This window comes from Pterocles gutturalis, unplaced genomic scaffold, assembly GCF_000699245.1.
Source record: "Pterocles gutturalis isolate BGI_N339 unplaced genomic scaffold, ASM69924v1 scaffold12625, whole genome shotgun sequence".
NCBI lineage: Eukaryota > Metazoa > Chordata > Aves > Pterocliformes > Pteroclidae > Pterocles > Pterocles gutturalis.
Window position 1 is genome coordinate 11,190 of NW_010143545.1, and position 17,044 is coordinate 28,233.

At 40.9% G+C, this 17,044-nt stretch overlaps 1 protein-coding gene across 1 annotated transcript in view; it reads left to right on the forward strand.

The window, feature by feature from the left end:
• The window catches only part of LOC104470010 (mitogen-activated protein kinase 10), a gene marked incomplete at its 5' end in the record, with an annotated part of 18,142 nt that extends 9,586 nt beyond the window's left edge, over positions 1–8,556 (forward strand). Inside the window, 3 exons of the mRNA XM_010084781.1 lie at positions 2,371–2,434; positions 3,017–3,094; positions 8,414–8,556. Of these exons, the coding sequence (XP_010083083.1) occupies positions 2,371–2,434; positions 3,017–3,094; positions 8,414–8,556 (285 nt within the window). The remainder of the gene's footprint in view (positions 1–2,370; positions 2,435–3,016; positions 3,095–8,413) is intronic.
• Between the last annotated feature and the right edge of the window lie 8,488 nt (positions 8,557–17,044).

The following is a 17,044-nucleotide window of genomic DNA, read 5'->3' on the forward strand; positions in this document are numbered from 1 at the left end:
AGAGCCATGTTTTATAGCTGTGGATTCTGCGAGCTCACAAAAAAAGATCTGCAATATAAACACCAGGACAGCAGCAGAGCACACTGTGCAGGTGCAGTTTCTGGCATCCTGCGGTGTGTGAAATAGGAAATTGGGTTGCTCTGCATTGATTGTCTTCATAGCAAACCAGGAGTTTGGTAACAAATTAAATTATTCTGGGCTCTCTCCCTGGAAAACGCCTTCATTTCAAGAATGTGTTCATCTAGGAAATAATTACTGCTGCTTTTCTTGTCGCCTATTAGCTAATTATGCCTGCTTAAGACATAGCTGAAATAAATCAGAAAAGACATAAGCCAGAGATTTAGTGGTTGTGTGAATTGAGGACTGGAATGTGCATCTGATCACTTTGTTCCTTTTGATTCTGCAATTTGTGTGTTTGGGAATTGAAGTAGCGAAGGAATCTACGCTGTTATTCCTGGCTGAGGGAGAAATAACCCTGGTTTTCCATGGAAGGTGTAAAAAGACCCTTTACACTTGGTGGGAGCAATTTTACTCGCAGCCTGTGCTTTTTGTAAGCCCCTTGCTGATGCTTTTAGAAAGAAAGGTACGTGCAGGATATTCTTGTCCAATGCGGTTCACCTGCTCGCCTTCCATCTGACAGAAAAGCCGTGGGTCTGTTGCTTTGATCCAGATGACGGCTCAGCCAAAGGCCTCCCCTCCTGCTGCCACTGAAAGCTCAGAGCCACCTATAGTAGTGCCTAGTGCATGCTTGTGGAAATTCCTAGCCCACCAGGGTTTCTGCCGGTTTTCTCTGCGTTCCCCCAGTAGGAAATGCACAGCACAGGGCTGGTGGAGTGGCTGAGCCGTGGTCCAGCAGCTCAGCTGGAGGGGTGCAGCTCACTTACCCCATCCTGCTGGGCAGCGGTGGGTCTCGCCTGTGCTCCTGTGTAGCGTTCAGCTCCCTGATGTCACCATCAGCAGAACCATGGAGGCCCCACAGAGACTGCTTGGGTTTTGGTTGAACCTGTCTCAAGCTTCAGGAGTGACTAGAAGGGACAGAGGAGGATGATTGATGCTCAGTAAGAAAACAGCTCTATTGGGTTTGAACTCAGACTTCTCATGTGGTTGTATCTTACCTTGCTGACGTAGCAAAACCTCACATCTCCCTTCTGAGGCCTGGCACTCACTGTAACTCATGGCATGTGTTTCAGGTTCCCTCTCAGCACCTTCTCAGGTATGAGACGTAGCAATCCAGGACTTGACCTAATCCCTTGTCTTTAGCCCAAATACAAACATCCCTCTACAGGAACTTCTCTTGTTTTCAGCGGACTTGCCCAGTCCAGCTCTCAGATATATGGTTGCTTTCTCTTCCATAAATAGCTTAATGGAACGATGGTGTCAGTCCTGAGAGCAAATTCTCAACTTCTTCGGGAATCAGAAGACAGCTCAGTAAATGTCCATTTAACAGGAGGAGATGTTGAAAGGGACACATGGCTGCGTACCCCAGAGGAAAGTTAGAAGAAATACTTACAAGTGAGAAAAGTCTCATAGATCTTGCTTCCATCGTCATTAGTTACTCTTGCCTCAGATGCTGAAGCTTCTTAGTAGACAGAAGGAGGAGAGAGTCCTCTGCCTTGCTTGGCTGCTGAGTTTGACAGCTAACATGAGGAGGGACAATGAACACATGGCTTCGTTGCCCAAAGAAGGTGGATATTCAGGCTCTTAAACTCCGGTTGCTTCTGTCTCAGTAAATTCCAGGATCTGCTACTTCTGTGACATTCTCAGTAATTGAAAAACAGAGTAAAAAAACCAAAAACCCAGAACCAAAACCCAAACACCTTTCTGGTCAAAGTAAAGTTACTTGAAAATATGTATGCTGGAATGCTTCGGAATTTGGAACATGGATCAGAAATTCTGGCGGGGAGATGTACTTTAAACTCAGTTACTCTCAGAAGATTGTATATCAGGGGTATGATTTCTGAAGGGCAACTTAAAACTTAATATATTAATAATATTACTATTAATTAATCAGGATTGGTCTGTGTCTGGTACTCCAATAGTACTTTCTCTGCCAGTGCAAAAATCAGTGTGTGGAGTTTCTGGGCTCAGTATAAGCATAATGGCATTGCTGGCCTGAGTTCTATTCCAGCTGCAACTACGCCTCTTGTTTAGAAGAGGAAAAGGGAGAAGTATATTGATTTCTTCTACATAAAGAGTTGAATTCCATCAGTGTTAATTCCTTTAATATTCAAATGAGTTTCATGTGTTTTTTGCGTGTACAGGATGGATAACAAAGAGGGAGAAGATAATTTATCTTTGCTTAAATAGTTGTTCCTAATTGTTTACAATGTAATGGACAATTGACTAACTAGCTTTGTTTCTCTCCTGCAGCCTCCTCCTCAGATATATGATAAACAGCTGGATGAAAGGGAACACACAATTGAGGAATGGAAAGGTAATTGCAGTTTATAATTACACAGGAAGGGGTACTTCAGTAGCGAAATGGCTGTGTCCCACCAAATGCATCTGTGTAAAACCAAAGGAATTCCTGTGACACGCAGGATTGACCCTAGCCCTACGAACTCGTGCTTTGGCAGCGAAAATATAAGAAATGTCCTGAGTACTATCATTATCTACATAGGGCAGTGCTCACACAGGAGGGGCAGATTGCAGGGCTTCATTGAAATCTAAGATATCGTCTGGAGAACAGGATACTGGTCAGCAGGACAATGAATCAGAATTTCACCCGCAGTAAAAAGCATGGGATCACTGTGCAGCTTCATCTCTAGATAGTGCAGCATTAAACAATTCATGTGTTCCTAGTTTAACACTGTCTCAATTCAGCTCCGAAAAGAGGTGATAGGAGAGGAGGGGAATGGGAGGGAAAGGTAGTAGAGCCGTCAAACTCATGAAGGCAAGGTAGGGCAGCACAAGGGAGCTTATGGGAGAGCTACGACGCCGTGTTTTGTGAGAGCTGTTTTCCTCCTGATCACAGACACTGGTTCCTGTTTGTAATTGTTGCGATTCTCTCTTCCAGAACTCATCTACAAAGAAGTAATGAATTCTGAAGAAAAGACAAAAAATGGCGTAGTAAAAGGACAGCCTTCCCCTTCAGGTACTCGACCCCATTGAATAACTTTGGTGCGTTTTCTGTACTGACAAAAGAGAATGGAGATAGCTGAAGCACTTGGGCTGCACTTGCAGTTATGTAGACCCAGTTAAAAAGTTGTTATGAGATCAAGTCCTTCTAATGGGTTGACCTTGATTAATTGCACTGCAGTGTTCTGTTAATACTTAAAAATTGGTCTTCTTCCTATTTAAGATACATTTGTCCTGGTATTTTCTATGGAAAGGTCTGTGGTTACAGATTATATTCCCGTGGGTGGGGAGACATTTCACACTGTTATTACACTGCTTATAGATGGATAACTGAACTAACACTCTGCTAGTTGATAACAGGACAATGGGTGATGTTAGCATGGACCCATATCTGGGACATGTGACATTGCTCCCCCCCATGTAAGCAACCGGTACCTACTCTGGCAGTTTATCCTTTCAGAAGTCTGACAATATCACAACAGCCTGCTGGTGAGCTTGGTTGGCACTACAACGAGAAAGGAAAGTTGTCTTCAAGCACAGATTCTTAAAGCCCTGTCACAAAAAAAATAAAACAAACAAACAAACAGACAAACAAAAAAACCCAACCAAACAAAAAATAAATTTTATCTGAGGAGAATTCCCATCAGCAGTCTTTTCACAGAAAAGCCAAGTGTGGCTGTCACTACCCAGAAATACACATTTGTGAAGGTATGCTTTCACGGGCAGACTCAAAGTGCCCATGTTTTGTCCCAGTAGTGTTTATGGGTAAAACTAACAACCTTCTGCAGAGCTTTTCCTCAAAGTAAAACCAGGCGCTTCAGTGTCCTCTGCGTATTTTCAGAGAGATTTGGTGTTTTGCTGCTGAGGTAACTGAATGTTAGGACAAGAATGTATCTTTAGTAACTGAAAGGACATGGGGAAACATGGCAACAGTGGAGGAAGTTAACAGAGCGCTGGATGGTGAACTAGAGCACTAGCACTGCACCTGGATTTTGACATCGATTACGTAAGATATTGAAAACAATCCATCCAAGCAGATACTTCTGAAGCCTGTTCCCAAAAAGACCTGTAAGCTATCTTGGTCACTTTCAAAAATCTTTTTGTATTGTCTTGCCTAAATCTTTTTTTGCTTAAGTTTAACTCTGTTATTTCTTGTCCTGTCTCCAGAGGACAAGGAGAACAGTTTCTTACATGTTTCTTTCTGGCAGCTTTTAGCTTACTTCAATTCCATTATTGCATCTCTAATCAGTCTTCCTTCCTGTGAACTTCACTACCCGCCTCTTTGAAACATCCTGCTTTTCTCTACTTCTTATCCAGTTGAGTTCTATCTTTCGTAGATCACAGTATTCAAACCTGTCTGCTGAAGGCACTAGTAGTGCTGCATAGAGTGGAGAGATTTGTGTGTAGGTGTGTATACATGTGCTATGTACACAAGCAACACGGGCAAACAACATATGTATGTCCACATGCTCACATAAACACTGAATTTAATCTTAAAATGGTAGTTTTTCTTTTTTCTAGTCATTCCATGTCACAGAATTGCTAAATTGTTCTGGTTTAGTTATAAATTCAGGTGATATACCCCTTCCCAATACGCTTTACCATTCAAAGCGTCTATGCCAGAGTGTTACTCAGCTGGGAGAAGAAAAGTGCTTAGAATAAAATGTTTTCTGAGTGGAACTCGGTCACAACAACACATGTGAGAAATAGCCACTAGATTTAATCAGCCTTCAAGATTGCTGACTAATTCACTCCTTAAAACTGACTAGTTCACTCCTTAAAACATGAAAATATATACATTTTATACACCTGTATCCTCTCCAGAATACATGCACAGAGGCGTCTAACACACGTGCATATGTGCATCTTCTGTTGAGGTCTCCTTCTGAGTTCCACAGAGGATGTATTCTTTGTTTTAAATTACTAGCTTTACCAAGAAGGGCAGCAGAACTTTTCACTAGCAGTCTCAGGACTCCTGCTCTGTCATTTATGAAGCAGAGAAGGAAATGATATAAACTGTTTTATGCAAAAGGGAGTTTACAAATATTATTTATTATTTGGTTAATACATTGAAAAAAGTGTTTCTGACTGGTGTTAGCAAACAACGGGTATTTCCTTTAAAAAAAAATATAATACACGGCTGTAGGTTATTTAGAATTAAACTTACGTTCTGTCCAAAGTAAATAACCTTGCTGCTATTTCCAGATTTCTGGACACTGCACAACTAGATAACCACTTTCCTAACGCTCTCCCCTAGTCTTTGGTACTAAGCTGTAGTTCATACCTCACATTTCCAACTGTCTTCTCATTTCAGGACACTGAATGTAGTAAATACTGCTGATCTTAGTGCAGCTTATTCTTAGCAGTCCCCTTTCTTGCTGAAAATTGTTCTGCTATTCTTCCTTTCCTGCCTTTTAGCTGCTGTTTGATTTGGTCAGTTTTGTTGCTGTCGCCCAAGAACTACTGGATACCTTTCGTTAGCCCTCTTCTGTTGTGTGCAAAGTGGACAATGAGCAGCTGATGGACTTGCCCAAGCACTGTGACACTGACTATCAAGAGTTACTAATCACTCAATTTATAAGAAGCTGAGCAGATCTCCAAGGCAGACACTCCCAAAGATATTTTGGAAATGGCAAAAACTGCAGGTTTTTTTTTTTTCCTCCTGCGGCATCTGTGGCACTTTGCAGCTGAAGTTTTTAAGGCGCTCCATAGGCACTAATTAAATAAGGCTTCACAGCAGCTCTCCGAGGAAGGAGCAGGGCAGCGCATGCGTGGCTTGAGAGTAGCAGAGCCAGTAACAGATCACAGGAGCTGCTTCTCACCTGCTCTAACCTTTTGCTCTTTTCCTTGATGATGCAGCTTCCTGCCAAACAGCAGATTCACAGACGGGGTTCTTTTTCTCTTTTGAATGCAGCTCTGTCATTTCTGCTGTGCTCCACCTGGCACTCGTCCCTGCAGGAACAAGCTGTTGTAGCACCAGGCAGGTGCCGAGCGCAGAAAATGAAGCATTACTTACTGAGCAGGACAGCTTGTGGCTTGTGGTTGGGTTTCTGAGCATTGCTGCTTTGTGCTGCTGAATTCTTTAATTCTGTCATGTCGGTTCGGTGTGCTTTGGTTTGGTTTTGTGGGTGTTTTGTGAGCCTGGGGTGCTTTGGGGCTGCAACAGGAACTGTCAGGTCTGTGCGTCACACCACATGGAACTGAGCTGAGAGCCTGGAATAACCATAAAAATGCACTTTCCAGGAGCTTACAGGCTGAGTTGGTGCTTGCTGAAGTGAAGATAGCAGGGTTTATTGAATTCAGTAGTGCTGAATCAGACAGAGTGCAACAAAATCTTCACCTATACAATTTCTGCAGCTATTTCTTCAGTTATTTTGCCTACCTAAGTTGATGGCACATCCATCAAAGCAAGCTGCACAGCAACAGTTTGATCCAAAGTCGATTGAACCTACAGGAATTCTTTCAGTTTGATTCCTGGGACAGTATCCATGACTTAAGGGCAGGCTTCGGTCCAGCACTGTAAACATTTAGAAAGGTAACACATTGTTTAGTCATTCATATAATTAAATTCAGTCATATTTTGACTATAACTAAATGCATTTGTTTTGACTGATTAGTATTCATAAAATTCCACATGGTTTAATAAGATGTAAACATGCAGTAACGGTATTGTAGTGGGTGATTATTGATCAATAGGAATGACATAGGTGTAAATAACTCTTACAAAAACAACTTTTCTGTCAGAAAAGATGGACGATTGCTGTCTGCAGTCAACAATGAGCCGTCACTGAAATCGCTCTTTTTGCAGCATTTACAAAATGAACTATTTTATTTTCCAAATGTATCAGGAGAGTAAGCTAATTCAAGGGTTCTTCTGATGCCAGAATAACTTTGTGCTGCTACACCAGCAAAAAGCAGTTCCCATCTAGAGCCCTGAATGTGAGTGCCTCTGTCTCTGTGCACATTTATACTGGATGTGTACAAAGGGAAGAAAAAGTTGAGGAAAATAAAGAGTGGTTGGAGGTATGGTATGGTGGATTGTTCTCTCAAAGTAATGTTTCTGTTGCAAATTGGTAAGTGACAGAAGACTTCTCCTTTTGCCCGTAGCATCATATATTTTGCCTAAGGTGTACAGGTGGCCATTAATATGTGTTAAGAATACATGAGTTTTGTAATTTTACTGGATGTCTTTTATTAGGTGAGTTCTCTTGCTTTTCACAGGCAGTGGATGTTAATTTCTCTCCATTTCAAGGAAATGAAAACCTGTAAATGTGAGCTGAGAACACTTTTTGGCCATAAGAATGAAATGGTATCTGTCTGCAGAGCAAAGATCCATGTGGCACAGTGACTAGCTACGATTTCTAACTGTGCAATATAATGCAAAACCATCTATTTTATTATTGGGAATATTTAATGAAAATTAATGTATCCTTCCCGAACTGCAGACAGTTATAATTTCATTGGAAAGAGGACAACAAAACGTTTCCTGAAAGTTCAGTGGAAAAAAAAAACCAATCAAACTGTTGTTTGCTACTTTGAGAACTTAAGTATGAGCTGAGGTTAATCGGCAGAGGGATGGTTGAGCAGTCATAGGTGCATGACAAATACATTCTTCACACGGCTCTGTATTTATCACGCTGTTATCTGCGTTTATAGGACAGATAATGCCTGATAACATTCAGGGTTGTGATAAATGTTCAGTCATGTTAAGAGTAATCTCATTAATTTGTTTCACAGAGTGAAAGTGATATTTTGGATAATATCTGGTACTGTTGTCATTTTACAGAGGACAGGTATGGGATGCACAAAAATACTGTCACAACTTAAATCCTGGGCATAGTTACCTAGTTGTTATCTAAGAGGAAGACACCAGCTTGCCTCCCCCACAGCCATCTTCTCTATATTGCCACCAGGTGATTTGATGCCACCCATTCTGCTCAACTGCCTACAAGGAACTGGTGTTTTTATGGGAGAGTATAGGGGATTGTGTTGGCTTTTTATGATCACCTTGTTGGTCCTGTGTGACCCAAGCAGACATCCCATCATTGAGTGTTCTGTAACTCTAAAGTCGAGAAAGAGCTGGAGTGATAGACACAACATGAGCTGTACCTCTTCAAAACAGACTGTTGAGGGAGAGAATTCCCTGGTAAAATACTAAATATTATCCAGTGCCTCAAGTCTGTATGGCCTATTTTCTGCTGACATTTGCCATTGTTTACAATGGTCTGTGTACTTACATGCCTGTTGACACAGGGTGAGTATCCTTTGCTTTTAAACTGCGAAAAGTTCTGAGGTTTCAGGTTTAATCACGCTGGTGTTCATTTTCGTAGCACAGGTGCAGCAGTGAACAGCAGTGAAAGCCTCCCTCCATCCTCATCTGTCAATGACATCTCGTCCATGTCCACGGATCAAACACTGGCGTCCGACACAGACAGCAGCCTGGAAGCTTCTGCGGGACCCCTCGGTTGTTGCAGGTGACTAGCCGCCTGCCTGCGAAACCCAGCGTTCTTCAGAGGATGATGTAATTTAGGAGGAAAAATTAACAAGAGATAAGAGATGAAAAGGAAGAGAAGAGGAAGAGAAATAAAATACAAATATTTAAGTGAAAAACAAACAAAAATCTTTTCAGCCTGCTTCTCCTACAGAGTTATGTAACGCAGCTAAGCTCAAGTGTATATTTAACTTATAGTTGCTCTGCTTTGGTCTTCTTCCAATGATGCTTACTGGGGGAAAAAAAAGGGAACTGAAAAAAATTATTTTTTCACCCCCTCCCCATAAGATGTAAAATTAATGGCTGCAAAACCAGCAACCTGCAACTGTCCTTTTCACGCTGGCATGACAAGGTGTGCAGTTGCCACTCTCAAACATCCGAGTGTGTATCTGCCTTCACTCCCTGTCCCGTTGTCTTCTGCCCAGTCAGGTAGATAGGGGTATACATGCATTTTTGTTCACGTACGAATAGCACATACCCACCCACGTGCCAACAGAATCCTGGCAGTGTGCGCAGCTGTGTGCCTGGAGGGCCACGCACATCTGCGTACATACCTTGTGTGCACCCCACAACTAAACGGCCCATTTCAGGTGAACTGCATAACGACACATGTGTGATGTTACGAGTATATACTCCTTTTGTTTGTTCATTGCTGAGGCTGCATACCTTGTATGAGGATTGTGGAAGTGTCAGTAACCACACTGAGCTGTGCCTCCCTCAGACACTTGAAGATGTAGCACCAAAAGGTTGGTTTGTGAACGTTCAGACTTGTTGACGTTTAGAGCAGATACGCCGAGCTAAGACCAGGTTAGAAGGAAGCACATTTATCTCTGCAAGCTACAGGGAACAAGAATGAAGGGGTTTTTTTATGCATGTCTAAGCCACAAAAGATTTATCTTAGTAAGCAACTTTTCTTGTCAATGTTAAGTGAGTTATCATACAGTTCATAGACAGGCTCGCTGTTACGAGTTACATGTATGTTAGGGAGTATGGCAGGGTTGGGGAACAGGCAGATTATAGTTAAAAGTACAACTTGGTTTTATTTTCCATCTAGATCTTTCCTAGGTTAAATAGGGAAAGGATATTTGCAGCCCACTCCCTCTCCCTGTGTGTTTGCAGCTTAAGGGTTGTTTTCCCTTTAAATCATTCCCTTGCAGAGATCTCCGCTGCTAAGAGAACAGCCCTTCTCTAGGTACTTATGACTGTTTGTTCGCTTGTGACAAATCATCTGATTCCCCAGGAAGACTTATCAGCTGTGCTACATGGAAAAGAAGCAGAGTGCATGGGGCTTGTATTCCTATACCCTAAGTAACAGCAGAGGTACCATCAGCTGGTGGCTGCAAGGGTCGCAATCAGGGGCTTGAGGCAGTTTTGGCAGTTTTGAAGAACCCTACAGTGGCGGAATATTCAATTGATTTTGCCAGATAATAATCCGTAGGATTCCCAGGGGTAAGTAACAGCAAGTGTTTTACCAGCAACGCTCCACACGGAATTCAGAACAACCAAATATTTTTCCAGCCAAAAGCAATTATCATTTTCTACTGCCAGGGCATCGTTACCTGAGTTGGAAATTAACTAAAATCTGAGTCATCTCTCCTCTTACCAAAGTGTGCCAGGCAAAGTGAAATGAGCTAGATCATACACTAATGCTTTTACAAATGTCAAAGAGAGAGATTGTTTAGAATATATTACTGGACATTTGAAATGCACTAATTCTTAGGTATTCAAAATTCTGCTAAAATAGGACTGTTCTGTTAGGCAGCCTACAAGCCTGCCATTCTGTGGTAGGAAAAAAAATTGAGTATCAAGTCAGATTTTGTTGAAAGGGAAGAAAACAAAGAAAAAAAAATTCTCTCCAGGGTGGGGAGGAGAGGAGATAAAAATGAAGTGGATATAAAGTAATTTCAGAATTGGTAGGTCTGAGCTGTCTCAGAATTGCTGTAGAAAATTGGTTTTTCCCCCAGGTATATTTTTTTGGAATTTTTTTTAAAAGAATAAAATTAGGTCAATCATGTTCTAAAAACTCAGTAATTGTAAAAGCAATAATTTACTACTGCTAAAAATATTTAGCAATATTCTCTCTAAAGCCATGAAACATTGAAGTCACTGTTGAGTGATATAACTCTTTCTTCAAAGCCAGTAATCACAGAAGTATTGAAAAGTAAAGAGCAATGCTCTGTAGCTATGAAGGCAATAACATCATGGGTGACTTCTTAGCAATAATGAAATGTATCACCTGCAGATTTAGTTCACCGTAGATGTATGTTATTAATATTCAGATAACTAGTATCTGCTTTACATTCCTTAGTGTGCACGATTTGGGTGTGTTTTTTAAACAAAACAAAAGTGTCTCAAAGAGGCAGGTAAGAGAAACTGAAAAAATACCCCAGATGTTGAACGTAGAAACGAGGAATAATCACAGTTCATTGCCAGTGATATTACAGAGATGTGGCATAGGCAACAGCAGAGAAGCCAATTCTAGTAGACAGATGCCTACAGATCTCCCGTGTTCCATCTGTTGAAGCCCAAAAACCTGCTCGTAGTCCCATGGGATAGTTCAGTCTTGTCTGGGTTTGTGAGTGCTGGGTGGAGAACTAGTCACCCTAGATGTCCTAGTGAGCCCACAGCAGAGAAGTTCCACAGCTTTATTCGCAGAAGCCAATTCCACTAAGCACCAGTGCTTGTACAATCATTTCATGGAGACTATAGGGATGCAAACATAAATTTTAACTAGCATGTTATCTTGTCCTTTGCTCGGCAGCAGTCGACATCAGCATGTGCTTTAGTGCCTTGCTGAAACGGGGCCTGTAAGGATTACTGCATCTCTTTTTGTCCTCACATTAGTTAGTCTGCTTTAGGAGAAGCTCTGTCGGGGGGAGGAGACTTGGAGCTGTCCCTGTGGGATGCTAGAAAAAAGCCACCAATGAAGAAAAGCAATAGTTCTTTGCAGTTCTGGTCCTTGTATGCCCAGACTGAAGTAGCGACCGCTGTACAGTATCCTCTGCTTTGCTCTGCATCAGGAAGTTGGTGCTTTCAGCTGACGAGAAGAATCCATGTACTCTTAAATAAGGATTGCAGTGATGATGATCTGTAGCTGTCTTAAGGTAAACAATTTTTTTTTCAGATTCTAGAAGTTTTGATACCCTTCTCTTGAAGTCTGTTTTCTTAGTTCTAATATCCTGTTCAGTTTGACAAGGATAGATGCTTTTCTTATTTTTCTTGCCAGTGATCTTTCAAATCTACCTCTGTTACTAGATAGTACTTGATTACCCATTGTCACCTTGTTTTCTGAGGTTTGCAGTTGTCGGCATAACTGCTACCGCTGCAGAGATGTAGGAGACTGGGAAGCCAGAGATCTATGCCAGATGCTCAAGGTATTAGGGACTACAGGAGCAATCACAGAGCCTATGCCAGAAGTAGCATCTCTTCCATCAGCATGAATAGCAGCTGGACACCTTGGTATTGTTGAAAATCTGCCTAAGAACCTATTGGTATCTTAAGTGCCTGAATACATTAAGAAATTCCACCACAAGTGGCTTGTCATGTAGCTAGCCATCAGCAGGGTGAGGACAATGAGAGAAGCATCTTAACTATCCGTGGCTGCTCAGAGCACTAGCTGCAAAAAATAACATCAAGAAGGTAGAGAGGAAAGTTGCTGCAAAACATTCCAGGAGTACTGATGGATGGTACAAGAAACTAAATTAAAAAAAAAAAATCAGAATTTCTCTTGAAAGACCCTCCCTCCGTTTTCCTTCTCACTGCTGAGTTTAAATGAGGATGAGGTATGGATTTGCTTCAAGGTGATGCAAGGTTATGCATGTTTTCAATCCAAAATTTTCTGTAATTTAAAACATCAGTCTTCAGATACTGAGTTGGTAGCTGGAATAGTATCTTGTGAGCTTTGACTATATTCCATTAAGATGTAACAGATCTTTAGAGAGATGAAATATTTGAGTTGGTCATGCTGATTTACATTGTTGTTGGGGATCCTCCTATACTATCTCGAATTCCAAGGCACAGATAGGTGCAGGAATCTTAACGAGCTTGCATTATATAAAATGGAGCTTAAACTGGAGTGGAAGTATAGTAGCTTGTCAAAAAAAAAAAAAAAAAAAAAACCACAGAGAGCCTGATCAGGTATCTCCCTGCTGCATTGATGGTCTTCCTCTGGAAATCACCAGTTTCTGCACAATACTGGCCTTGAGAGGTTACACAAGACAGATGATCATGTCACTGTATCACTTGTAAACTTATAACCAAGAATACCTTCATATTATGGTTTTATCTTCATATATATTGCTTTACCTTCAAGCTTTGGGCTAACAATAGCAAAGAAATTAGACTTGTTGCAGTGCCTTTAGGAAGTTTTCCGAAGTAGTGCTACTTCACTGATTTGGATTGTATTCTAATGTTTGTTAGTGAGCACCAGGGATTTCTTTTCCACCAACATATTTTATCATGAAAAATAAGCTAATACTCAAGATAAGAACTTCCTGAGAGAGTCATTTTCACCGAATCTCCCAAATGTGTTTTGAGTATCCTGAAATCGTTGTAAAATGTAATGGAATATTTTAATTCAAAATAACTTTTAATAGCCAGTGTTGGCTTATTTCAAAGGATCAAAAATTATTTTAGTTTCAGATCTATCTAGATTTCTTTCTTCATGAGATTTTTATAATTTTGTATGAATTCAAACATGAAAAATAATGAAAATATTAAAAAAAAAAAGTGCATTTTGCAACAAACTCTGTGTGCTTCCAGGGAGAGCAATATGAAAGAAAACCTGCAGGGAATAATTGTGCTTTCTTCTAATCATCTGGCAAAAGAGTCCGAGTTAGTGGTTCACTTAAAGTTTAGGCTTTTGTTTTTCTTTGCTTTCATATGTGTGTGTAGGAAAGAGAGGGAGTGCATGTGGATGTGACTTTTAAAACCACTATTGTACTCATATTTGATCGAAGTCCTCCGTGTGGATAGTGTAATCGTAACATAATCACACATCTTCAAGAATCTGACAGCTGTGCTTACTTGAACTTCCACCACTTTACAAAGGGCATAGTTACCTAATTGCAAGCTCAAGGTTATCTTTTTAACACACACACATAAAAAGAAAATCATTGTGCAGTAGGTTTTGATTATTCCACAAATACGTAATGTCTTCATTAGTAAGATGCTTGGGGGAGGCGGGGAAATTATGAATGCATCATCTTCACCCATGAGCTGGAAAACAGACCTGTCCAGCAGAATTTAGTGGAATCTGCTTAAGTGTATTAGTGACTTGCCAGTGTGGCCTGACTTTTTTTCTTTTTTAAAATTAACTATTGATTGCAAGAGGTGAACAGTTTAACTTCATTTCTGTTCAGGCTCGTTGACCTATGGCAAGTCTGAGTTTTAAAGAGGGTTTGTTTTGACAAAAGAATGTTGAAAACCTTCAACTGAGGCTAATGGTGCCTTTTTACCTGAGAGTGAAAAGCTGAAAAGCACATATTGAAGGAAGACAAAGTCAAATTGGGAAATAAATGTATCCCTACCATGCTTATCATTTCAGACAGCCTGTCTCTTTTGCTAATCTTCACTGAGCAGGGCCATTCTTGTCTTCTGGAAAACAAGATATTTATAATGTAAATAGCTGTATTGAATTTTTTTCCTTTCTCTGTAACTAATATGTAATAATCCAACACACAATTTCTGTTAAATCTTTTACAATAAGGCCGCTGTATGCCTAATTATGGTTGACCTCTGACCTTTTCCTAAGTCACATGCTGAAAAGGAGGGTGCTGGAGGTTTCAGTGTACATATAGAATCATATATATTTAGTAAATTAAGTGGGACTTATGGCCAGTATACATTAAAGCCACAACAGTAACAAAGCTCCAGATCTGAACTAGCAAAACCAACTGTTCACCTTGCCATGTCCATCCTGTAATAAGATCTAAGTTGCACCTGCCTGTAGTTCTGCATGATCAGACTTCAAAGTATAACTTACAAGATCTGTAATGTATCAGTGTTGATAAACTTAGATGTGGGGGGAAAAAAACACAAGAAAAACAAAAAAAAAGAAAAAAGAAAAAACTTGACCAACAAAAGAAAATCAATGACAGCAACAGTTCGGTATCAAGACTGGAAGATGAGACATGTCTGATTTTGTTGTGCAGAAAGAGACAACCGGTGTCAGGCAGCATAAATGGACTGCAGTAGTGATGTCTGTTAAGGAACCGACCTTATTTCCATACTGCTTTGTTCTTACCCTGTTTTCCTTTGACCATCTGTTGTTCCCTGTGTGTAGCATGGGGGAGAACAGGACCTCATCCACCAGTGTTTTATGGGTCAATGTTACATTAACAATTTCTGATTTCTGTTCGTTTAGCAATTAATGAACAAAGTTCTCCCATGTGTCAAACGAAATCCCGTCAGAGCTTCCTCGCGAGGATACTCTTCTCACTGCTGTCTTGACTCCTGTCGGTTGGATGACTTTGCGGTGTTCCCAATAACCAGCACAGCACAGCAAACTGTATCGATTGAGGGCTTCATTACACGTGTGTTGTGCGTCTGTACTTTCATCAGGGCTCAAAGTCATCCAGGGACAGGACTTGGTTGAAATATGGTATGTACTCTATGCATGACGCCTATATCACACCTTCATGACCTTATACTGGGGAGAACTGCTGATCTTTACAGATGTGGACCTGGACCACCTTTTTTTCTTTTTTTGGGAGGAAAGTTGTAGTGAACCTTGGTCCTTATCCTACAGACCAGTTGCTCCTATCCAGAGCAGCCAAGTGGAAGTTAAAGCGGTGCGAGGACCTTCCGGGGGGCCGTGCACAGAGGTGAATTTCATGCTGTTTGAATGTGATCTTGCCAAAAAAAAAACCTGTATGTCTATCAGGGGAGCCTGTGACTGTTCTATAAGGAGTGTTTGTGTTGTTTACTTTAAAACAAGCTTTGCTAATTAAAATAGTGTGTTCTGGAGTCCTGTTTGAATGGCATGAAAGGTATCAATGAAGAAGATGCAAAGTATGCTCGTACAGCTCTCCTGGCTTCTTGTTTCTTTTCCTTCAGCCCTTGCTATGGGACACAGATAAAGCTGTAAAGGTGGAAGTTGCCAGGATTACAAAATCCAGTTAGTGCTTTATCTGATGTGCTTCATAGGCTTAATCCTGCCTACCGCCATTCACTTAAGAAGCAGTTATAGTGCTACAGAAATGTAAAGGGAGCTTAATGCCTATGAGACTCAGACTTTTTGTCTTCAAGTAGTTTTAGAGTTTATTCCTCTGGTTGACTGCCTAAAAATATGGGGTGGGGGGAAATGACCACATGACTAGGCAGAATGAAGAAAAGCTGCCAGGTAAAAGGTATAGCCTCTCCCATCTCTTCTCCTGCTAGAAGATGTGGAAAAAAAGCAAGCTGGTAAAGACAAAAAAATGGGAGGAAAACCAAAACAAACCAACCTAACAACAACTCCAAACCCACCATACTAACTGCAGGTACTGTTTGGGGATGATTTTTCACAAGTCGAACACACTTCAAGTGAAAAAGAACAAAAAGAAGAGAAGTACTGCAGTCTGGAAAGCATTGCTGGTTTTCTCACTTCTTGTACAAGCTATCTGTACCCATTATATTTCCAAGCAAGTCAAACCATAATACACAAAAGGACGTTTTTATGCTTGGATTTATCATGTGTAGGTATGAAAAGAAAAATAACGAACAACCTTCTGTTGAAACAACTCGAAGAGGGGTGAAGCTATAGAAAAGAATGCTTGTAAGCACTGTCAAGGAAGAAATTCTTACAATTGTTTGTACTTAACTGCCATTTCAAACATACTGTGCAGAGCTGGTACTCATGGTTCGGCTTGCTAGAACAGGACAATTTTCAAGGTTTATTCTTTTCCCAGTTTGTATACGCTGAGATTGGCTAAGCTACAACATGTAATATAAACCTCTGGATTCACAGTAGCTGGGGAATTTTGGCTTTATGATTATTACTGCCAAATGGGAAGGATAGGGGCCAGCTTTTTTGTTTTACTGGGTACCTTTTGAGACAACTGAAGATTCATCTTTTTTTGAGAGGTTTGCCCTTTTCAGGACTCAAAATACGGTCACAAAAATTCTAAGTGATTTACACATCACTGAATCTAGATCTGAAGCTGTAACTGTCATTTAGCTTCAAATAACCCAGAGTCCTAAATTCCAGAAAATCTGAAGTTGAATTGGAACAGCACAGGCCTATTCCCTGTAATGCTCCTTGGTATTCAACAGAAGTACCTTTTGTAGCAACAGACCACCCCTGGAATTTTTTTTCAGTGAGCTTGCGTGACAGCCTAAACATCTCCTGTTTGGTAAGGGGGAGTATGCGTTGCACACTGATGAGCTGCAGCAAATCAATGGGATCATCTGTGTTGACGCAGAGTCGAAGGAAGGAGACGAGAGCGCCTCTGCAAACTCCCCCTCCCGATGCACTTGAGGCAAACGAGCAGGATG